General features: G+C 43.1%; 1 protein-coding gene across 1 annotated transcript in view; it reads right to left on the reverse strand.

The window, feature by feature from the left end:
• CLIC5 (chloride intracellular channel 5) overlaps positions 1–22,784 on the reverse strand; it is a 157,464-nt gene extending 134,680 nt beyond the window's left edge. Inside the window, exon 1 of the mRNA XM_032340153.1 lies at positions 22,160–22,784. Within this exon, the coding sequence (XP_032196044.1) occupies positions 22,160–22,684 (525 nt within the window). The 5' untranslated portion in view covers positions 22,685–22,784. The remainder of the gene's footprint in view (positions 1–22,159) is intronic.
• Between the last annotated feature and the right edge of the window lie 2,950 nt (positions 22,785–25,734).

The following is a 25,734-nucleotide window of genomic DNA, read 5'->3' on the forward strand; positions in this document are numbered from 1 at the left end:
ACTTGTGATCTCTGTCTGCCAAATATATAAATAAAATTAAAAACAAAGAGATGGGGTCTATAAGGGAATAATGAAGTTAGTTAAAGGAGGTCATAAAGGTGGGCGCTGAGCCAATAAGACTAGTGTGTCTTATAAGAAAAGACACCAGAGAGCGGACTCCCTTCCCTGTGAGGACCCAGAGAAAAGGCTGCCATCCACACAAAGAAAGCTGTCACCAGATCTTCCGTGCCAGCACCCCGACCTTAGATTTCTAGGCTCCAAAACTGTGAGAACATAAATGGCTGTTGTAAAATCTCCCAGTCTGTGGTATTTCTGTTACACAGTCTGGGCTGACTGATACAATACCCTTGCGCATGCAGTCCCTCTTCACAGAGTGTCCCTTTCACTATTTCCACTGGACCAAATGCTTCAAAGAAAGTCTTCTTTTTCTGTAGAAGGACCTTTTATTCACTTTCTGACTGAGTAATAGTTACTTATAAATATGAAACCTTTCCTACGGAGCTGAAAGTCCTTGAAGTTACTCATCCGTGTGTCACCCATAACTCTCCAACCAGCATCTTTAACATGTGAAAATGATAGCCATCTTCTATGGAGTGCCTTCTCTGGGCATATGTGAAACGATTTCTGTGTTTAGTTGGAATATTCACAATCACCTCACAAGGAAGATATTATTATTCTCATTTTAAAAATGGTGAAACTTACTGTATAATTCTACCTACCCGAGGTCTCTGGGATAGCGTAACTCATCAAGACAAGAGACAGAATTGGGGGGAAGGGTAATGGAGGGTTAGTATTGAATAGATACAGAGTTTCTGTTTTGCAAGATGATAAGAATTCTGTGGGCGTACAGTGGTGCTACAGCATGACAGTGTGAATGTATTTAATGAACAATATACTTAAAAGATGGTTAAGATGTTACTTTCTTTTTAAAAGATTTTATTTATTTGGCAGAGAGATAGAGAGCACAAGTAGACAGAGAGGCAGGCAGAGGGAGAGGGAGAAGGAGGCTCCCGTTGAGTAGGGAGCCCGATGTAGGACTTGATCCCAGGACCCTGGGATCATCTCCTGAGCCAAAGGCAGCTGTTTAACTGACTGAGCCACCTAGGCACCCCTGTTAAGATGTTAAATTTTATGTTAGGTGTATATTCCCACAATTTTTTAAAAACTGGTGAAACTGAGACTAAAGTAATTTGCCCAAGGCCATCCAGCTAGAAAATGGAAAGGCTTGGATTTAAGCCTTCTCTGCCCAGTGTTCTTGTTTTGTTTCATTTTGGTGCATCTTCTCTCCCCTTTGCATAAATGCTAGTGTTCCTCAATGCTCTGTCCTTCACTTTCTTGGATTCTGGGTTCAGGGTTAGAAAAAGATGGTCTCTCTAGGCAAACAAAGTAGAGTGATGTGCTTCCTTCCTGCAGAAGCAGCCCTACAGACACCTGGTTTCCTGGGTAGACTTGGTTGGATGCCAGCCCCACTTGCCTTAGCCAACCACCCTTGTGTGAGGTACAGCCTTCACAGTCAGTGGTGTGTGGAATGGGTTGTCCCAACTTATGAGAGCCAACCGTAAATCTCCTCCCAATTTGCTGTTCCGTGATGTCACACCGGCAGCTTGAAATTGGCTATGGAAACCAGCAAATACTAAAAATTAAAACTTTTCTCCCCAGAGAACCTGTCGCTAATCATTTACTGTGCACAATGTGCATACTGACTTTATTGGGGTCTTTTCCCTCTTGGTATGAACTTCTTTACACCAATTACTACTGCTGTTATTTCTACATACCAATGAGATCTCTACAGCTAATTTTGTCCCTCTTTCTACATTTACACCTATATGTCTGCCTGCCTATTGGGCACATCAACTTGTATAGGCCAGGGCACATAAAAATGCTGAAAACACTTTATCCTCCTTAATCTGTAATGTCACTTTCCATATGGTCTTCCACATCCAAGGAGGCACTCAGTCACAGATGTTCCATCCCCGAAATAATTTTCACTGACTGCATGCTTTCCATTGTTCTTTGTAGCAGTGCAGACTCTCATCACCTCTCACCTGTGATATAATGTTGACTGCTCATCTCTGCCAGCTAACTGGTCTACCAGCTTCCACCCTTTTTATCATATCAGAATTTCATAGTTGTTCAAATCTAATCAATCATTATTCTGCTTCATTTTTCATGTCTCCCCCATTAACCACAAAGTAAAATCCAGCTTCCTTAGTTCAGCACACAAAACCTCCCACAGTAGGGTCCTAAACTTCATTTTCAGCATCATTTACTCACTGCATCCCATAACACAGTCTGTGAACCACTAGTTGATTCCAAATAACCTCAGACTATTACCGCTGCTACCAGCTGGCCTTCCTTTCCCCTGCTCAACCTGGGCTCCTGCAGGACCTTTAGATTCCAGTTCATGTGTTGAATTATGAAATTTTCCTGGGCCTCTTCCCTCCTCCTGAAAGAGCAACCACTCCTTTGCCACACATTATCACCTTGCATGGGTCAAGGACTTTCTGTGTGTTTGTGTGTGTGTGTGTGTGTGTGTGTTCCTTTTCCCACCTATGTTGAGTGTTTGTGAGATTCTTGTTCATTTTTATCATTTTAGTACCGAGTAGAATTCCTGGCCTATAGCAGATGCTAAATATAAATGACCTGGAGATACAAATTTAAATTAAAATGATTGAGCTCATGTCACATATCCATGATTCAGTTAAGCATTTCACTCTCCATAACAAGCCTCTGTGGTGCATATCATACCACTCTCCAAATAGAGACATTGGCCATCAGGGATGTCAATCATTCCTCCAAGGTTAAAGAGTTAGTAAACAATACAGCTGATATTTCAACTCCATTCTGACTTCAAATTCCATGCTTTTCCCACTACTCCGGTATTTGTTTTAACAAGGAAAACCTTGGTGGGAGCAAGCAGTGATGACCAAATGTCATAAGGACCATACCTGGTGTATGTGCAAAAGGTCACAGCACGGTCTGGAGAGAGGTCACAGGTGAGAAGGTCTGAGATGGAGGGGACCAGGGAAGTCTTTTTACTGTGGAGATGAACTTGGGCCCTGTGATAGATATTACAAAGGGGCTCAACTCAACCTTTCTATACCCTCCTGACATGGCTTCCTGTACTATAGAGACCCACCCCCCGGAAATTACATTTCTTAGACCCCCTTGCAGCTAGAGTATAGACATGTTCATTTCCACTAAACAGATGCATTATGTGTGAGGACAGATCAGCAAAAGCGAGCACCGTATAGCCATAGTATGCATGGAATGTGAGATCTTAGAGCAAGCACAGTGGCAGAGGCACTGAGTTCTCTGGCCTGCAGGCCTGGTAGAAGGTTTAGTGCCTCGCCCTAGTGTCCCAGATGCCAGCAGCAGAAAATAGCAGTGGTGGGGTTGCCTCTAGAACAATCCCAACATCTGGTTCAGGATTTCTCCAGGCTGCTTTGTCCCTAGAGGTATAGCACTTAAGCCTGACCCTGGCCCTCCCAGAAAAAAATCTGTGAATTTCCTAACACTCTTTAATGAATCCCTCTCTGCTTAAACTACTAGAGTGGATTCTTTTGTCTGCAACTAAGACCACTTACCAATAGAAGCACGGTCAGGGACAATAATAGGCTTGTTACCCCATTTTCCTGGAGAGGTTATGATAGAAGTGTGTAGCCTGTCTCAGCTATTTCAAGAACAAGGCCACACTGTACATCACTTAGCAATTTGAGCTCGGTGGGTGTTAGGGTTTAAAACAGATACACATTTGTGTTGTCTGTATCATTTTGGCTTGGTTTTGTGCTTAAATTAATTCAGAAGGTATGATATCGTCCCTATAGACAGAGCCAGTTCAGGCAGGAGGATATCTTGCCTGCTTCTTAATGTGAAATTAGCCTGAGGACCTGAGAGTAGCAATGTTGCTCCTTCTCAGAGAAGCGGATAGTAAGCCCAACTTGCCCAGATCCTTGAGTGAGCTCCGGCCGCACGGCAGGAATTGAGTCGGATAACCACAGTTTAATCTTCCAAGCAAGTCTGTGACATGGGCAGGAATGGAAAACAAGGCTCCAAGAGGTGAAGAGATTTGCCCTAGTTCAACAGGTTTATAAATGGCCTCACTGGGATGAGAACCGGGGTTGACTCAGAAGTTCACGGACCTCCCATGCTGCCAGTCTGCCCACAGTGGGAGCGAGGAAGAGAAGCAAGATCATCATCCCTCTTGCCCTAAGACAAGATGTTCATTGGAAAGAAAAGTCCCAGCAACACGAGGGAGAAGGTAATTGAAGGGATGTGGCAGGCACGGTTTACTGCCTATGCAAGAACATTACCCTTCAACCTTCCTTAATATCCCTGCTTATTCCAGATGCTGGGGGAACTGCTTTACTCTGTGGAGGGTGGACCCAACCCCTGTTCTGCGGTGTGCCCCCCACTCCCCCACACCTTGTGACTAAGAGGAGAGGGTTGTTATAGACCTCACCATGGACTTGGCTGACCTCACCCCAACAGTCGACCTCCTGGGCTCTCACCACACATGAAAAATAAACCCTACCCTTAAAGCCATGGTCATGGTTCCTGTAACAAGCAGACAGATGCTCTTCTATCTCATATGGGGGTTTGCAATTCATAAGAAATCTTACAAGTGTTATGATGGGGTCACAGTAAGACATGAACAGGAGCTCTCCCAGAAGGCGAGGTTTGGATGTTCTATTCCTTCCTCACCTCAAGTCATGAAACCACTGAGGGCCTGGAGAAACCAGAATCAACCCCATCGGCACATCCTAGTCAGCACGCTCTCAAAAATCATTACAAGGCACAGCCCCTTTACATCTGGAAGTGGGGACTCTTCCTGCCAATCATAATTCAGATGGAGTTCAAGGTTGTTTTTGCCAGAGGAGTCGTGTCCTAAGATTGTAAAGGCAGGGCAAGTCTCCACAAGGTTCCTCTGCATTTCCTAAGGTCTTGGTCTCTTAGGAGAACCAAAGAAATGATAGACTGCTCTTTCTAAATCTACAGCAGCAGGGACTATGCCCCTGGTGTTCACCGCTGGATCCCCAACATCTGGCACTAAGCCAGGCACAGAGGAGACACTGATTCCTACCCTTTACCCCAGTGCCCACATTTCCTTCAAAGTTTAAGACCTGCCTCCTCCATGTAGCCTTCCCAGGTAAATCCAATCCATGTTCATCTCTGAATGCCCTCTGTGCTTATCTGGAATGGTGCATTGCATATTCTAGAAACTGTTTCTCTTGTATTAATTTCTAAATGCTTCACAGTGTTCATCCTTCTCCCTGAGCCAGCTTGTCACAGTCTCACAGAAAGAAACACACTTTAAATTGCTTTTCTATCTCTCCAGTATCAGCATGAGGTCCAGAGTACAGGCTCTAGAAAGATTAATTGACCTTTGATTTGAAAGGGATGAAAGGGATGCCTAGAAAAGTGTAGACAATTGACTTGAGCCCATGCACACAGCTATTAAATGTTTTATTGTAGAATAAGAACTTACCACACTCACAAGAGAATTGTTCAACCTTCACCCTCACATTTGCTCAGTAAATAACCCCTTCCTTCACCCCAGGTAACCTTTCCTGCTTTCCTTTGAGGAAGAAGGACCCTTATCTGTGTGTCTGGGTTTCAGGATTAATGCTCCATTGGCCCTAGTGACTGAAGTGGCAGCTTCTTTGATCCTCAAAGTTACTGTAGCTTTGATGGTTAGCAACTTGCCCCAGAGAGACTCTCAGTGAGCCTGGGTTTGGCCCATGGATATGGACAGCTTTACTGAGATTCACAAGAGCTGATTATTCGTTCAAGAGCTTTGCCTGAAGAGTTGCCAGTTTAAACCAACTGATTCCTACAAACTTGTAGCACAGGTACTATTTATTAATAGGAATAATTTTCATGGGTGATTTCTTTATTTTGTAGGCATGACCACTCTTCTGTCTCACTAAAGCCAGTCACCCACCTTCTTATTTCCAGACAAAGGAATAAAGAGGAGGGGTCTGTGACCACACAGCGGGTTGATATTCTGCTAGATCTGAACCCAGCTCACCCTGGGATAGCATCATAGCATCGTCCTACAGAATTTTCTGCAACAGTAGCAATATTCTACATCTGCTCTTTCCAATACAGTAGGTAGTTTCAAATAGCATTGTTCTAGGATAACCGCGCCAGTTTATAGAGGGTTGCTACTGCCAAAGAAGAAGATGATCTAGGCAGTGCCCTTCATTCCCACCACCACAGCAGCACAGGACTAAGGTATTTCTGGAGAAGGAAAACACACCCAGCTTTGATGCAGTCAACACGAGGCCCTTATGTCAGTTATTCAACACCATCCCATGTATTTGTTTTGCAATTGTTATCATCGAAACCTCAGGACATTAGTGGTTTCCTAAACAATGCATTCTCTTATATTTTGGCTGTTGCCATGTTACTGCTGTGCACCAAGCCTTGGCAGTAAGGGGAGGCTGATGGCTTGTGACAGGCCTGGCACTGCTGTTGACCCACGGACTCATGAAGGAATGTGGAAGGCTCTGCTACAGAGCATAAAAATGAGGCATGGCTTAAAGCCCAGATTTCTAATCTTTGTCTTCACAAGATGTTTGTCATGCACAAAACACTTGGTCTCAGGCCTCATTCACGTGGGAGGTCATCTCGTATTTTTGAGGGACTGTTGTCTGAAGGCAGAGCTGCCAGTTAGCCCATTTTCCCATGGACACAATACGGTTCACACACAAATTCATTCTGGATGCTTAGGGCCTGGGTACTGGAAGGTAGCTTGAAAATAGGATTCCCTCTTGGGAGTACTAAAGCCCATTCCGAGGATATTCCTGAAGATCTCATGGAATCATTAGAGTTTGAATGGGAAGAGGTTAAAAGATGGCATTTCCTTCCAGCTTGAGCTGACGAAGGATTAGCTGGGACATTTGTTTTCTGTCTCTTCAAAGGTACAAAATAAAGACTTTGCAAGTGACAACATACTCTCTTAAAAGAGAATGGAAAGAAGGAAGGTCAGAGAACAACCTTTGTCTGAAGGCCAAAATAGTTGCTGTGTTTGTCTCCCACAAAATCATTTTGGTGTCATTATCATTAGATGTTAGTCCGGTTGGGCTTTATGACTACATTCCAAACTGTGATTCAAACTTGAACTCAAGGGGCCAATGATTGGAAAGAAAGGAGAAGCAATTCAAAAGAAGTGGGAATCTTAAAGTCGATTAGGACAACCTCCACTTCCGGCCAGAATGGAACCCAGATTTACACTTAACAATTAGAACATTACTTTAAATAACTGGTAAAGCAGACCAACTCCACAAAGTGATTGTTTTTGGACATTGGGAATAGGCAACACAGAATCCAAATATAGCAGGACGGTCTGTCAGTTGAGAAGACAACACAGTCTGGGGCATGGAAACATCAGGACAGCTAGAGTTCACAGATCTAAATACTGGAGGGGATGGAGATGTAGAGAGAAAGAGAGAGAGAGGGAGGGAGGGAGAAACTACCAAGTGTGGGGAAAGAACTGGAAATGAGTAGGAGAAACAGTACCAGCATCTCACATAGGACTGGTTGTAGTTTGTTTTCCAGCAGTCAGAGTGGAAGGACACCGTACGCATTAGATGGAGTCCTTAGAAGCATATTGCTTTAGTAGTGGAGCTAAACCATTTTTTAGGAAGGGATTTTCTAGACTCACCCTTAGAAAGATTACGAGTAAGCATCAGAAGGATCAAATTCATTCCAAGTAACTTAACTGCCCAACACTTTAAAGAAACATAACAAAAAAAATAAATAAATAACATAATCCAGTATCAAACAACATAAACTTCACTATGTCTGGCAATCAAAATCTATTACTAGACATGCAAATAACTAGAAAAATAAAACTCATAATTAAAGAAAAGGCCAATCAATAAAAATAAACTTCATGCCCATATATATGGATATATTGAATATATATGGTTAAGGTGATAAAATTAGTGTACAAGGACATTAAAATTGTCATTAAGAATAGACTCCATATGTTTAAGAAGGTAGGGGAAAGCATGAATATGATAAGAAGAGAATTGGCAATAAATTCAACACTGAGATTAAATCAACAAATAACTTGAGGGGTGAAAATTACCAAATTCACCCACAAAGAAAGATATCCCTGGATATCCCTATATCTATTAAACACACTGAATTTTAAGGGAGGGAGAAACCTTCCCACCAGGAAATCTCTAGTGAAAATGCCTCCCCTGGCAAACTCTATGAAACTATTAAAGAAAAAAATTCCACAAAAGCTCTTCCAGTAAACAGAAGAGGAGGAAACACATTCTCAACTCACTCTGTAAGGCCTGCATTATCTTGATAACAGAACCAGACAAAGAAATGAAAAGAAAACTACAGACTAATATTGCTCATGAATACCAAGGCAAGGACTTTAACAAAATTATAGTAAATCAAACCTGGCAATTTATGACAATAATGATAAATCATGACTAAGTGAGACTGATCCCCAAAATCTAAGGTTTGTTTAACACAGGAAAATAAATGAATTTATTTCACATTAACAGAAAAATTAGATGAGGGGTGCCTGAGTGGCTTAGTAGGTTAGGTGACCCAGTCTTGATTTTGGCTTGGGTCTTGAGATCTAACCCTGCCACAGGAAGGCTCTGTGCTCAGCAGGGAGTCTGCTTGTGATTTTCCTTTTCCCTCTGCCCCTCCTCCTACTCACATGTTCTCACTGGCATGTGCCCACTCACACTCTTTCTCTAAATAAATAAAATCTTTTAAAAAAGAAAAATCACATGATAAAACACATTTGGCAAAATTCAATACACATTCATGCTTTAAAAAACTCTCAAAAAAAAAAAAACCTAGGAATAGAAAAGAACTTATGACATCTGTGAGGGGTGCCTGGGTGGCTCAGTTGGTTAAGAGTCAGCCTTTGAGAACCTAGATGTCCATCAACAGATGAATGGATCAAGAAGATGTGGTATATATACACAATGGAATACTATGCAGCCATCAAAAGAAATGAAATCTTGCCATTTGCGACAACATGGATGGAACTAGAGCGTATCATGCTTAGCGAAATAAGTCAAGCAGAGAAAGACAACTATCATATGATCTCCCTGATATGAGGAAGTGGTGATGCAACATGGGGGCTTAAGTGGGTAGGAGAAGAATAAATGAAATAAGATGGGATTGGGAGGGAGACAAACCATAAGTGACTCTTAATCTCACAAAACAAACTGAGGGTTGTTGGGGGGAGGGGGTTTGGGAGAAGGGGGTGGGATTATGGACATTGGGGAGGGTATGTGCTTTGGTGAGTGCTGTGAAGTGTGTAAACCTGGTGATTCACAGACCTGTACCCCTGGGGATAAAAATATATGTTTATAAAAAATTAAAAACTAAAAATTAAAAAAAAAAAGCGTCAGCCTTTGGCTCAGGTCATGATTTCAGGGTCCTGGGATTGAACCCCATGTTGGGGTTCTTGCTCAGCAGGGGCATCTGCTTTTCCCTCTGCCTCGGCCCCTCCCGCCTTCTGTTCTCTCTTTAAAACAAATAAATAAAACCTTCAAAATAAAAAAGATCTTAAAAATAAAGACATTTGTGAAAGGCATACAGTTAATGTCATCTTTAATGATGAAAGATTGAATATTTTCCTTGTAAAAATGAGAACAAAGCAAGAAAGGAAGGAGAAAAGGAAAGGATACAGATTGGGAAGGAAGAAATAAAGATGTCCTTTTTAAAAGATGATGTGAGGATATAGAAGAAAACCTTTGTGACCTTGGGTTAGACAATCATATCTTAGGACTACAAAAGCACAAATCATAGAAGAAAAAAATTGAAGGTGGTGATGGAAATGTTTTACATCATGATCGTGGTACTTGTTACTAATTGTATACATTTGCCAAAACTTTATTGAAGTATACAGTCAAAACTGCTAGATGTATGCAAATTATATCCCCGTAAAATTGCCCCAAAGAAGCAAAGAATATAATAGGATATATGGTAATGTTATAAGTATTAAATAAAAGGGAAAAAAAGGAGAGAATTTCAAATATTGAACACACATATCTATTCTAGAATGTACACAAAATATCTCTGGAAACACATACGTGAAATTTTTAGAATGAATTGCTTCAGAAATGCAAATGGGGTATCTGAGGGGATCCAATGGAGGAGAGACTCTATCTTTTGTACCTTTGAAATTTTGAGCCATGCAAAAAATAAACCTACTTAAAGGAGCAAAAAAGTCAGCGAAGTTCCAAAACCTGCCGTTATTCCATATGATTTGAGTCAAAATCCTGATACTCTGTGTGAACATCTCTTCTTTACTCATCGTTTCCTCCTTGCCCCATTTTAGAAATCACAGGACTCCCTAAGAGTATGTTCAATACATACTTCAGAGCATGGCAATAGTATAAACTTATGTGAAAGAGAGAAGGTCCCTGTGGGATGGAGACAATTTTACTGCAGGGTAGAATGAAGTTCCATGCCCTGCAGGTTCGAATCTGTGGAGGTTCTCGGGTTCGTCTCCTACAACTGTCTTTTTTACAAGTGAGAAGTCTAAGGCCCAGAGAGTGCCTGTGACTTCCCCAGAGTTGCACAGCTAGTCGGTGTCAGAATCCAGATGGGGACCTAGCTCCTAAGTCTTACTGCAGAAATAATACCAGGAGAGCAGGTGGCCTAGCACAGAGCGTGGTTCAAAGTAAACATTCAGTAAGTATGAATTTCCTCTTTGTTTTCCCCCCTCTAGCAGCTGGCTTCTTATCAGGACTCACCACCCACCCACACACCCCCCTCCAAGTCAAATATCAATGGACGCAGGGACGTAAGGGCATTTGCTTAAAGCTGACCACATTTCCCAAAATACACGAATAAGTTTACTCTTAAAAAAAAAATGGAGGGGGGGTGGCGCCTGCGTGGCTCAGTGGGTTAAAGCCTCTGCCTTTGGAAATGCTATAGAAAGAGGAGTCAGCCTGGGCAAAGCCAGTCTGGTGGGAGCTCAGCGTTCCGGGGGCATAACAAGTGAGACACGATGTGGAAGGAGATGGGGCCAGAGAGGCCGTTAGCTTGTTGGGGGCAGGGCTGGGATCTTGGTTATGCTCAGGGGTGGACTTGATCACATTGGCAAGGGACAGGGCTTAAAGCAGAGAATTTAAGTGTCCAAATATGCACATTGGCTCCAAGGGATGGTCTTTACTCCATTAGGTGGGTGAAGAATACCTGGGAGTTCATTTTACTCTGAGCAACATCTACAGAGCCCCTATGACAAGTCCAGCAGCCCATGAGACACTGTGCTGCAGAGATAAGTAAAATAGGGTCCCTTCCTCAAGGATCTAACAGTCTGGTGAACTGCTCTTTAGAAAATGGGAGCTCAGGAGTAGCTGGGAGGCTCAGTCAGCTACGTGTCTGTCTTGGGCTCAGGGTCCTGGGATGGAGCCTCAAGTCAGACTCTCTGCCCAGTGTGGAGTCTGCTTCTCCCTCTCCTTCTCCCTCTCCCTCTGCTTCCTCCCCACTACTCATGCTCTGTCTCTCTCAAAGAAATAAATAAAACCTTAAAAAGAGAGAGAGAGAGAGAGAGAGAGGCACCTGGGTGGCTCAATGGGTTAAAGCCTCTGCCTTCATTCAGATCATGATAGGGTCCTGGGACGCAGCCCTGCATCAGGCTCTCTGCTTGGCAGGGAGCCTGCCCCCCCCACCCCCGCCTGCCTCTCTGCTTATTTGTGATCTCTCTGTCAAATAAATAAATAAAATCTTCTAAAAATTAAAAAAAAAAGGCGGGGGGGAGAGGGAGAAAGAAAATAGGAGCCCAGGAAAGAATCTATCTATCATCCACTAGTCCAACACCAAGCCCCTCCCCCAATCTTGTGATTGGCAGCCCCCTCCTGGTCAGTTGGTGTTCTCGCCCCCGGTGTTGACACTACTCACCTTCTCCTGGTTAATGTGTTTGGTTTGGCTTCTGTGTCTATTGACAGACAGTGTTAGGTCAATTATAGGGATGCAGAAACACAAAGGCAGGCCCAGGAGGAAGGACACATTGCATTAGCTATGGTGACACTGTTAACACAGGCTGTCCCTTGTACTGTTGAACACTGACAGCTGTGGGAATCCTCAAGTCCTCTGATTGTAATGTTCCTCCAGAGCTCAACAAATCAAATTAAGCACTCAGAATACTGGCTTTCTGCCCAGCGTCAGAATGATGTGAAGAACGTGCCAGGCATTCTCATCAATGTCTGGGATCTAAGGAGATGAAGGTGCAAACAGTCCACTGGCCTCTCACAAAACCCCTTGCATTTGGTGGAAATATGGACCCCAGGACTGGCTGTCGCATGTCCATGCTTCATCTCGACTAATTCCTACCTGCAGAGGTTGCAGTGAGTCCAAGAGTGCCTCCCTCCCCAAAGCTGGGCCCGGCCGGAACCTTGTGGCTCTAATTAAATTAAAGATCCTGAGATGAGATCGCCTTGGATTAGGAAGGGTCTTAAATCCACTGACAAGTGTTCATAGGAGAAGACAGGAAAGGGGCGCCTGAGTGGCTCAGTTAGCTAAGCCTCTGCTTTTGACTCAGGTTGTGGTCTCGGGGTCCTGCGATCTAGCACCCCACACACACACACACATATTCTTCCCTCTGCCCCTCCCCACGCTCAGACTTTCTCTCTTACACTCTCTCTCTCTCATGTGCTCTCTCTCTCTCAAACAAATAGAATCTTCAGAGGAGAAAACAGAGACAGACACAGGAGAGAAGGCCATGTGATACGGAGCGGAGGCTGGAGCGATGCAGGCGCAAGTTAGCGGATGCCAGGAGCCACCAGAGGTTGGGACAAGCAAGGAAGGACTTTCCCCTAGAGCTGGCAGAAGGAGTGTGGCTCTGCCAACACCTGGACTGAAGACTTCTGGCCTCTATGTTGTGAGAAAATAAATTCCTATTGTTTGAAGCCTCCAGTTTATGGTCATTTGTCACAGTGACTCTAAGAAACTAGTATGGGGGCTTGGGGCACCACTGTTGCAGTCCCCCGGGGCCAGCCTTCCTGCTGCTGCATTGTCCTGAGCATCCTCATTGCCCCCTCCGTCCCTCTCTTCCTTCATTCAGTCATCATTTAAATAGCCATGGAGTGAGTATATGAGAATGGAAAAAAGGCAAGAGTTCACAGCTAGAGAGTGAGATAGAGATATAAAGAGGTAATTGTAGCATTCAGTGTTATGGGCTGAATCGTGTTCTCCCAAAATGTGTATGTTTCATCCTAATCCCTAGTAGCTCAGAATGTGACTGTATTTGGAGATAGGGTCTTTAATGAGTTAATGAAGTTAAAATGAGATCATTAGGTGGGCCCTGGTCCCATGGGACTGGTTGTCCTTATAAGAAGAGGAAATTAGGACATGGACACACACAGAGAAAAGACCATGTGAAGACACTGGAGCAAAATGACCATCTGTAAGACAGGGAGAGAGGCCTTGGAAAAAACCAACTCTGCTGGCACCTTGGTGGAGAAAATAAATTTTTGTTGTTTAGGCCATGCAGTCTGAAGCACTTTGCTATGGGACTCCTAGAAAACAGATACATTGGAGTAATGGAGGAGATTCCAACCAGCCCTGATTGATGCATCCACAAGAGATGACTTCTAGGAAAGTGGGTTGTCTCCAGAAGGGATAGCATTGAAAAGGACAATGTGAGGGCGCCTGGGTGGCTCAGTGGGTTAAGCCGCTGCCTTCGGCTCAGGTCATGATCTCAGGGTCCTGGGATCGAGTCCCACATCGGGCTCTCTGCTCAGCAGGGAGCCTGCTTCCTCCTCTCTCTCTCTGCCTACTTGTGATCTCTCTCTCTGTCGAATAAATAAATAAAATCTTAAAAAAAAAAAAAAAAAGAAAAGGACAATGTGAGCAAAAGCCCACTCTTTAAAAGGCATGAAGGATGCAGTAAAATACAAGTCAAAGTTCGAGGCAAAGAGTGAGTGGGGAGTATCAGCTAATGCTGTAGGTCTTGTCTGAAAGGCTGATGGAGCATGTAGACCTTCATATGTATTCCCTTCTTTCTGGCCTTTTCCCTGGGAACAGTGGGGAGTGCTGCACGGCTGGAAACAGCATGGTCAGATGTGCTCTTTATCTGGATCATTCTGGTGACTAGGTGGGGGTTTCTTGGCGAGGACCTGAGCCCAGAGACCAAGGAACCAGTAGAGTCACTGGGGCCAAGATGACAGTGGCCAGTGGTGGTCAAGATGGAGAGAAGAGAACATTCAGGGAATGAAATTGACTAGACTATGGGGAAGTGAAAAGGTAGAAATCTATGTTACTCAAAAGTTTAGTTTGTATGAGTGACAATATTGCCCACCAAGGTAGTTGTGCGTACATGGACATAGAGCTTGCAGTCCTTGCAGGAGAATGTCCAAAATTTCCCCTAGAAAACAGGTGAATCCTAGTATGGGTATTTATGTCAGAATATCACCTTGCCTTCATTTTCAGAGCTGACATAATCCCCATGACGATTCAAGCCCTGCTCCTTCATTACCCTTTTGGGAGGATTTCTCCACAAGCTTTCGTCAGATACTAAAAGGCTTAGAGCAAGCAGCTGGCCCCAAAGGAAAGAAAAGGAATGACTTGGGCCATTCGTCACACATTCTACTCCCTCCCACATGGACATACAAGGCATGTATACCTAGGTAGGGGAAATGGAAAGCATCATAATGATAAATAACCTTGAGGCATCATGAGATTATCCTCCACTAAATAAATAAATAAATAAATAAATAAATAAATAAATGCATAGACTTTTAGAATGTTCCAAAACCTCCCAAAGCATATCCATGAACATCTGCATCCCAGGTTAGGAATGCCAATATAAAGGAAAGTGCCCTGGATTTAGAAGCCCAAGTCCCAGACTGCTACTAATTTGCAGACAGCCCTGGGCAAGTTTATGGACTTTTCTGGTTTTTAATTTTCTTATCATAGCGCTAGAATTCTGTGACCTCTTTGATCAATGGCATTGGTTCACAAAGATATGGGGACCCAGGAAATGATTTTGAATAAAATTGGGGTTTGACTGTGTTCCCAGCACCCTAATGAAGAAGAAATTATGAGAAGAATAGAAATCTTTGTTCAAACCTGCTCATTGCTCTATTTAATATAAGCTTCATTTGTTCCATGACAGCATGATTAGGCTCATGCAACAGGGTCAGACTTGTCTCTTCTCACAGTGCTTCCAAGGACACCTTTGGCATGCCTTTTTAGTGACACCAAGGATCACGGAATAGGAAGACCCTTGAAGGGCTCCAGACATTTCTAGACATCTACGTGATAGCTACAACTTCTAACTAGCCCAGCAAAGCTAAGACAGACCATAGAAACACATTTTTTTTTTAACTAGAAACTATCCTAAAATGATATCAATAAAAACTTGGTGCTGAATCCGTACATTCTCCAACCCAAATATAACAAAACTAGATATACATATCGCTAAAATATAAATCAGCATCACACTGGCTAGTGTTTTCCAGAAATTTGCCTGTATGTAGCCAAGTATCTAAATAGTTGGACATATCCAGATAGTTGAATGAATAAATTACCAAAAAAAATTATAGGTGGTCATTTCACACAATGGATTTATATCTAAGTGTTTGAACTAATTTTAGAAATGAAGCTTACAAAAACAAACAAACAAACAAAAAACAAACAAAAAGAAATGAAGCTTGCTACATGTCTATTGGGTCCTGATCCACGCAGTATGCAGAAATGCTATCTAATTTGCTTCTCCATCATCCTAAACATGGCTTTGCTCCCGATACCACTCTTGGTTGCCTTTGGGATAATATCCAAGCCCTCCAGTTTGCCATGCAAACTGCATTGCTAGGTCATCAACCTCGTCATCTGCTCTGAAACTGTGCATGCCTTCTCTCCACTCAGGCCAATCAGGTGGAGTCATACACACATTCATATCTGCTGTGCCTTTGCTTATGCTGAACCCAGTGCCTGCAATGTCCTCCTTGACTCCTCAACTGAGCCGCATATGAACATCCCAATCCAGCTGCATTTCCCTCTTTTCTCAGTGGGATTTTATAGTTTCTCACCTGCAATGATGAATTTTTATTTCCCTCAAAACAAACCTCTGCTTTAGAAAACTTCCAGGAAGGATATGGAAGGTGAGGGGACTTGTTCGCACCAGAGCTTGGCCAAGTAAAGATTCCCAGGCCCTCAGATGCTGGCAGAAGAGAAAGGGATGCTTTATATGCCCCTAAGATTTTTAAAACTGAACATCGCTATTAATGCAAAATTTCAACATTCATCCACAACTTAGGTTTATTCATTCATTTACAAATTATACTGATGTACAACTGGAAGAACTCACTGTGCACATTATTAAATAGCTAAAAATTAACATGTAAAAGGACTAGGCAAAATTAAATAGAAATATTGCTTACTATTCTATATATGAATTCTAATATTCTAATATCTTATGAATTATATTGAATCCCCTACTTTGGATACCACGACACCTGAGACAGCACCAGCTTCCTGTGCTATAACAATAACAATAACAACAATTACTAATAATTCTGTGACACTTTCTGCTATGCTGAACCAAATTGTAGGGAGTCGCTCCTTTAGAACCAAGTTTCCAGGCTACAAGTCTAAGAAACATTAACAAGGGCTACTGTGTTGCCTGACTTCAGAGGGTACCATTTACATAGCTAACAGTGCCTCCTAAATGTGTTCAGTACACAACGTGTGCAACCCTGGATGGGGATCCTATGAGTTCCTCATCAGAGACAGACTCTGCGGGTGCTTTCCAAGGAACAGGCTGCACATGAACTGAAGGGCAAAGCATGCTGGTCTCATGTTGGTCCTTCCAACCATACCCAAACCTGGAGATAATAATCATTGTCACGTGGTATCCCAGAGTGGGTAATATGTGGTAGCATATGTGTGCACCCTTGTGAAGAGCTGGGGCCATATACCCTGAAATCAATGAGGGAATGTGGATCCAGGAATGTTTGATAGCAAATTATTGACAAAGTTGTATTTGAATATCCTGACCAGTGCTTTTTCCACAATATTTCACTGTCCGTGTTAGGATCAGCTAATGGTACATTCATGAAATGTCTACTAACTCTAAGGCACAGTGCTTAAAATAAATATTATTATTTTGTGTATGGTTCCGGTTCATCACAATAAATAATAGCTTAAGCTCACAAATATTGAGCACTTACTGTATGTCAGATATTATACCAAGCAATTATATGGACTATCTTATTTAATCCACATAGCAATCCTATGAAGAGCTTACTATTATAAAACCCATATTACCAAAGAGAAAACTGAGGCTCAGAGAAGCTTAACAATTTAACAGAAATTAATTGGCTCAACCACATTTCAAACCATGCAGATTTCCAAAACCTGCTCTATGACATATACCGCCTGCTATAATCAGTGGCATCAATTACGTGCAGGATGGTGGTGTTCATTTGTACCATTTTTCTTTATAATAACCATCATCAGAATACTTTTTCTTTGCATTAAACAAAATGCCAAAAATCTCTCTCTCTTTTCCTCCCTTTCTCTTTCTCCTACTTTGTCTCTGTCTCTTTCCGCTTTCTCCCTCTCTCTCTCACACACACACATACAAACACAATTATGTCTGCAGGTCCCTCCGTTTTAGCAGAACGCATAAAGACAATTTGCACACTCCTGTGTGGCAAATTCTGAACCAACCACCCCTCTTGGCTGTCTATAATATGGACTACAACTCTCCCTAGGTACCTTTTTTACACTGGATCTCTGAAATGACCAAGAAACAGTTATTTCTTCCCCTTTACTATCTTCAAGAATTGTGTTTCTCTGTCTTCCCCTACAGGACAGTTGGCATTAAGGTATGGCGTGTTCGTCTCTTATCCAGTACCTGGCATGTAGTTAGTATGTTGTAAATGACGGACGGATGGACGGATGGATGGGCAGATGGCAAGAAGGACGGAGGAAAGGTGAGAGGGAGGGAGGGAGGGGGGAGGGAGACAAGGCCGCGTATGAGTGACTGTATGAGCACATTTTCTTGCACATACATTCCTGGAGAAGACGTCGTACGTGAAATGGGAATGACATCTCTGTTCGCTCAGTAGCTCTGGTCAAAACCCCTAGAGACAGCCCTGGCTCTTCTCTTTCTTTATACATCACACCAGCAGAAGCTTTGGGCTCACTCTTCAAAGCCCTTGCAGTCCTGCTCCGCTCTACTTCCACTGTGGTCACCATTGGCCAATCTACCATCGTCTCTGGCCTAGTTTTTCAACTGCCTCCAAACTGTCCTCTCTGCTTCTACTCTTTCTCTCTTGTAGTCTGCATCATAAAGGCAGCCAGGGGACGCCTGGGTGGCTCAGCCAGCTGAGTGGCTTAGTCTTGATTTCAGCCCTGGTCATGGTCTCAGGGTCGTGGGTTCGAGCCCTGCACTCAATGCAGGGTCTGCTTGAGATCCTCTCTTGCCCTCCCTACCATGCTCTATCTCTCTCTCCTTCTAAAATAAATAAAGGAATCTTAAAAAGCAAACAAACAAAAAACAAAAAATCTCTGATGTCTCTCATGTCAGTCCAAGTAAAAAGGAAAGGGCTTCCTCCACGTGCTCTGTGCCTACCTCCACCCCTCTGGCTTCACCTGCTGCCACCTTACTGCCCTTGCTCCCCCCACTCAAGCCATACACCCCCTCGACCCCCTCCTCACTGTCACTCTGTCCCACTGTGGGAAGCTGAAGAACGGCTCCCAGGCATGTCCATGTCCTAATTGCAAGAACCCATGAGTGTTGCTTTCGGTGGCAGTAGGGAAGGATGTAATTGAATTAAGGATATTCAAATGGAGATTATCATGTATTATCCTGGGGGACCCAAACTAATCACAAGTCTTTTTATAAGAGGGACATAAGAGGAGTCAGATCCGAAGAAGGCACGGTGAGGAGAGAAGCAGAGAGTGCCACGGTGATAGGACATGGGCCAGGAGCCAGGAATGAAGACAGCTTCTAGAAACCAGAAGAGGGAAGGAAACAGATTGCCTCCTGAGCCTCCAGAAAGAACACAGCCCTGCGCATACCTTGATTTTAGCTCCATAAGACTTAGTTCAGATTCTGATGCCCAGCAGTACAAGAGCACGAATTTGTGTTGTTTCAAGCCACTGAGTTTGTGGTCATCTGTTACGGCAGCAGTAAGAAAGGTCCACACCCGTTACTCTGCTTCATGTTTCTTTAAAGCTCATCACCACCAGGCATATGTTGTATCTGCTTATCGTCCACCAGTTTTTCCCACTACAGTGCAAAGTGCGGGGGACCCAGGACTTTGTTATAAACCCAGGGCCTGACACAATAACAATACATTGAATGAATAAATAAATGCTATATTTTAATTATGCGATTGCCCAACACCCTGAAATGGCTGAGCCTCAGTAAAATGTCAGTTGAACACACAGCGACAAACCCGCGTGACATTTTTCCTGGCTTGTCTAGAACAGCTGAAAATGCATGCAAGTGAGTACGTTCTGACACAGCCCAAATGGTCCGCACCACAAGGCTCAGGGGAAGAATGACCCCAGGAGACCTTCCAGCATTCTGCTGTTCCCACACCCCAGAGCTGGGGGGAAGGAGGAGCCTGAGCAGGTGACACTTAGACCCTCCACTCCCAAGTAAAGAGAGAAGCCCCCTGAAGGCTCTGCCTTTGTGTTTATTTTCCATTCAACACTGAATAAAGCACGGTGGTGGGGTTGGTGCCGGATGGGGAAGCAGGGATGGTGAGCGTCGCTCTTCTTACTGAGCGCTGCTAAAGATCTTTAAAAAGAGTGCCCACATAGGAGCTGAGGCGTCTTACCTAACAATTACATTAAAAAGATTACCCCAAAGATACAGATGTAGTGAAAAAAAGAGCCATCTGTACCCCAATGTTTATAGCAGCCATGGCCACGGTCGCCAAACTGTGGAAAGAACCAAGATGCCCTTCAACGGACAAATGGATAAGGAAGATGTGGTCCATATACACTACGGAGTATTATGCCTCCATCAGAAAGGATGAATACCCCACTTTTGCAGCAACATGGACAGGACTGGAAGAGATTATCCTGAGTGAAATAAGTCAAGCAGAGAGAGTCAATTACCATATGGTTTCACTTATTTGTGGAGCATAACAAATAACATGGAGGACATGGGGAGATGGAGAGGAGACGGGAGTTGAGGGAAATTGGAAAGGGGCGGTGAACCATGAGAGATTATGGACTCTGAAAAACAATCTGAGGGTTTTGAAGGGGTGGGAGGTGGGAGATTGGGGGACAAGGTGGTGGGTATTAGGGAGGGCATGTATTGCAGGGAGCACTGGGTGTGGTGCAAAAACAATGAATACTGTTACGCTGAAAAGAAATTTTTTTAGAAAAGGTAAAAAAAAAAAAGAATGTAAACCTAAAGAGTTCGTTAAAGTCAATATTTGCTTTCGGGAACTACAGATCTTAATTAACGCGAGACCACACATTCCCTTCAAACAGTTTTCCTGTTGCTGATACCAGAGGAAGATGCCAATAGTTCTGTTTTCTCCTACTTCTGTTGCTTCAGCACCGGCGGCAGCCTAACTTCTGGGGAAATCAACACTCCGTCAAATTTACAAACGTCTTAATGGGTGTCGCCAATGAACATGATCTACCTTGTTGGCTGCATAAAGCTGCATGGATGATTCTGTCCCGAGAAAAATACACCACTAGTCCTCACTAAGTGCGGGGTTTGTAGGGGTTTTTTGTTTGTTTGTTTGTTTGTTTGTTTGTTTTTTAACTAACGTAACAGTGATGTGGATTTGGAAGCTGGAAGCCTGCTTGTATGCACTTGTTTGAACATCAGTCACCTCCTCAGCGGAGCCTCTCCTGATTCCTTCCCACACACTTGATTGGTCCTTCCCGGGAATCCCCGCTGTGCTCAGCCGAGCCTCTGGTTCACCGAAATTAACCACGTGCAAATCTGTCTCCTGCACCACACTGCTGATTTCTTGATAGTAAGTTCCCTCCTCATCTCTCACACCTCTCCCACCCCCCCCAATAACATGATACCAGACAAGTTTTGAGGGGTCCCTAAGTATGAGCCAGACACTCCCACTACTTGCTCTTTAAAAACCTTGTGGTAAAATAAAGGAGATGCAATTTACACACAAAACAACCAGGGAAAAATACAAAGTCAAAAAATAATAATATCCTCAATGAGCAAATAAAGTCTATTTTACTGGAGTTATTAGAAACCACAAAGGGGACAAATAAGTGTGAATTGAGGGTTTTGTAGGTTGAAACAACAGTATTTATTATTACATGGTCTTCATACTAAGAAAAGTGTAAATATGAATATTGTCAGGGAGTGCATGTTGGGGAAAAATGTTCTTCCCTCGTGATTCATAAAGATGAATCATCTTTGATTTAAAAATCATGATTTATGGATCATAAAGATGATTCATAAAGATAGCCCTGGAATGCTTTTTTTACATTTTGATAACATTGTAATAAATGGTCTTTACCACAATATCAGTCTAAAACAAAGATTACCAAGGTTCTGAGTTTCTATATCATAAGCATTAAAGTTCTGAGTATCTAAGTTCTGAGAATCTATCTAAGCATTAAACATTAACACTGGCTATTAGCGTCTAAATACTCTTACCACTGAAATCATCTCACGATTCATCAGATATTTTAGTTATATAGATGCCGAAAGGGCAGGCTCAGTGACAGAGGTAACGTTTATTGACCATATATCTGAAGTATCTGTGACCTTAGAAATACTAAGAAGGAAACCATGGTGCCTGGCTGACTGGATTCGATTTCCTCTCACAAGACTTGGTTTCATTTTTGCAAACTGAGTTGACAAAAGAAATCTAACCAGTCGGGAAAATATACTCAATGTCTGTCACATAGGTAAGGATTTGAGCTCCATTTTCTGCTCACTTGGAAGTGAACTCTAAAAAACATGTTTTGCCTGTGGTCTATAAAGTTAGTGATTGAGACACACAATTTAAATGCACTTTCCAATTCTTATACTTTGGAGCATTCTTGAGGGAATCTGGAATTGACTCAATTAACCAGCCCTACTCTTGAATATGTCTTGAGATCCAAAGACCATGACATCCTGCATCTCTTCCTGGACACTTGGAGCAAAAGAAAACCCCCAATTAGTCCATCCACCCATGCAAGGGTACCTATCAGAGACAGCCCTTACCTTCACAAACAGGCTGATCTCAGGGTGTGTAGAAGCTGGGTTGTTTTCTTCCAAGCCATCAGCAGCAGAATTGCTGGTGAAGAAGGCCCTGCTCCGCTGGATGGTGAAGTTTTGGGGGGAAAGCAGGGCTCCCGTCTTCCTGTTTCCATTCTCCTGGGGTGTCTCCGGGCCAGGCTCCTGGTCTGGCTCCTGGTCTTGGGTGGGTGAGTATAACTCTTCCATTGAGATGCCCTGGTCTTCCTGCTGCTCCTTTGGGTGAAGATCCTGGGCAAGATCCTCATCAGGCAGGAGGTATCCTGATGCTTCTGGCCGGGAAGAGTTCAAGCCCTTCTCCTCACCTCCAGCCACATAAACAGAGTCATATTCATGGGTTTCCAGATCAGTGGCATAGACATTGCTTTCTGGCAGGCCTCCGTGGATGTTATCATAAAGAGGAACTTCATCCTCTTCTGGCTGGTCTGGAAGCTCATGCAGCCCTTCCTTTTGGACTGTGTCATAGACGGTGTTATTTTCTTCATCGTTCATGTTTGTGGATCTGGTAGATCTTTTGCAGGAGGACCTGAATGAATCAGGAATGAAGAAAGGGATAGAGGGTGCTGTACCACCTTGCACAGGAATCAACAGGCTTTTGAAACACAATGACTAGCAACAGCTACCCATGAGACGTCTCTAACAATCATTTACCAGAGACTTTCACCAGCAAACCACAAGTCCATTGGACGCAAGATAAAGCTGCCACCCTCAGTTAACTCCTTCACTCCTAAGGATACTTTCAAGCAGGCTCTGGAGGTTTCCTCACTGCCAGGTACTCTGAGATTCCTCGGTTTAGCAAGGGGGTTTGAGTTATCTTCCCAGTCCACCTGGAAATTCTGAATATTTAGCCATTTGTCACTCAAGAGGGCTCCCTTCTCCAGTTGCCTCCAAATATTGAAAACATTCAAGAAGTCTCTGCAGCTGAGGGGAGAGCAGTTCTCCACAATGGTAACTCATCCATTAGCAGCTGAATTCATGACATGAAACAATTCTGCAAGCATCGATACCCTAGGATACGTGAGTTATACACGGTCCGGTTAGGTAATAAATTCCATTTGCATTTCTTATCTGGAAACACCACTAGGTGATTAAATGGCAGAAGGAAAATGAGATAAATGCACTAGTCTATAGTCACATCAATACAGACCACCCAAAATAAAGAACTCAAAGATTTATGGCTTTGAGCTTTATTTTCCTGCTTAAATCCATGTGATCATTACAGTCAAAAGACCTTTGCCAACATTCTATTAGGGACAGCACCTCACTCAGCACTAATCATATGTGATAGAAGATACAGTCTCTGCTGTCAAGAGACTTCTAAACATATTTGGAAGGCTGGGAAGAGAAACTAAACCCTAAAGGGCACAGAATAAACTATTCAAGATTTTCTTAGTACAATTGGCCCACGTCTGGGATAAGCAGGAAGGAGCTACTGCCTATTTGATGTCATCTACAGATGCCACAAATAGACAGACTCTTTGGGATTTGTTTGTTTGTTTGTTTAAGATTTTATTTATTTATTCGACAGCCAGAGATTACAAGTAGACAGAGAGGCAGGGGGAAGCGGGCTCCCTGCTGAGCAGAGAGCCTGATGCAGGGCTCGATCCCAGGACCCTGAGATCATGACCTGAGCTGAAGGCAGAGGCTTAACCCACTGAGCCACCTAGATGCCCCAGGCTCTTTGTTTTTAATGGGGTACTCCAATCTGTTAGTTCCCATTTCCATTCTTCACACCATGCACATGGTTCTTTTAAAGTGACAACCCAGATAGATTATGAAGGTACTTTAATGTCTAGCCACCATGTGAAAATCTAAGAAGCAATGCAACTCTGGACAAAACATTAGATGAACATTTTATTAACAACACTCCCTTGTACCCTTAGCTCCAGCATTGTATCCAGGAATTGCCTGGAGCAAACTAGAGCAGAATTTCTAGAATTCTAGCTTTGGGGAGGGTTCAAAGAATAGATAAGGGCAAAGATGCTAGAGACACGCTTTAAAGGATCTTGATATTAACCCTTTATCTTTTATTGAAAAGTGAGGTCTGACAGGTCCAAATTCCTGGTACAAGACCATAGGCTTATACAACTCAGTGGCGCCCCAGCTCAAAGCCCCTTCATAATTTTAGTGCCAGAGAAAACTTAGGACACCATTTAGTCTAACGTTCATCTTACATTGGGGAAAAAGCTTGAGACCTAGAACAGGGAAATGAAGGTGCAAGTTCACACAGAGAGTTAGTCATAGAGCTGATTTCAGAGATGGTTTCCTAACCTCCGGCTCTGTGATCTCGCTCCCCCCTGAAGTCAGTGTTTTCCAACCTATATTCTTGATCACGCAAGCCTCCTCTCTCACCCCATCCCCAAAGAATCCTTTCTAGATATTTTCTCCCAAAAATGAAAATATTGCTGATATACTACATATCTGTTTGTGTACTGTATGTATATCTGTGCTTTATATACAGGAAAAGAATAAGCTGTTGGCTCCCTAAGGACCAATGTCTACCCCTTTGGGGGGTGGTCTTTTTCCTTTTGAGAATGCATGCTTTTGCTGCTGAAGTATTTATGGAGTGTAACTCATAATCTGGGACTGGATTCCACACCATTCTGCATTATTACCAAGGAATAATATTTTATAATGTGGGTGTATGTACGCAGCATGCTACTGGGCCCTCAACACGATGACCCAGCTAGCCATGGAAGCTGGTTAAGCTTAGGTTAATATCACACAGATATTTTATAAATCTGATCCTCCTATTTCCCACCTCTGGGCACACCTATCACGTTTTGGCCAGATCCTGTTAAAATGTCATCCTGTTAAAATGTCAGTCAGCTCTGCTCAAACTCCTATAATGGGTCTCCATTTCTCTCCATTAAGTCAAAATCCTTGCAATGACCCACAAGATCCTGCAAAATTGGCACCACCTTTCTGATACTTGCTTTCCACCCCACCCCACTCCACCCCCAACCCCCGCCTTGGCTTACTGTGTTTCAGATGATCTGGCTTCATTGCTATGCCAGGAACATTCCAGAATGCTCTCTGTGTTAGGATCTTTACATTGGCTGTTTTCTTGGCCAGAAATACATTTCCCCTGGTTGTCTACACTGTCAATTTCCCAAACTCTTCTAAGTCCTTGCTTATACATTCTCTTGCCAATGAGGCCACTCTGTCCTGTTTCAAATGTCAACCTCTTCCAAACTCTTACCTGCAACCCCCCTCCATTACTAAAATTCTTTACCTGACTTTTAATTTTTTTTTCCATAACACCTGTCATCTAATAAGATGTGATACCTTACCTATTTTTGTTTAGAGCTTATTTTCTGTCTTCTCCCACTAGAATGTAAACCCTCTGTGGTCACAGATCTCTGTCTGCTTCTTCATCATTACCTCAAGCACCTAGAACAGCATCTGGTATATATTAGATACTCAATATATATTTGTTGAATAAACTTTGGTGATTGTTTGATATCTTTATCTTCCACTGAACACAGAAGTTCCATGAGAACAAAGCCCATGACTATTTAGCTGATCAGCATATATCTAAA

Source organism: Mustela erminea, chromosome 4, assembly GCF_009829155.1.
Source record: "Mustela erminea isolate mMusErm1 chromosome 4, mMusErm1.Pri, whole genome shotgun sequence".
Taxonomy (NCBI): Eukaryota; Metazoa; Chordata; class Mammalia; order Carnivora; family Mustelidae; genus Mustela; species Mustela erminea.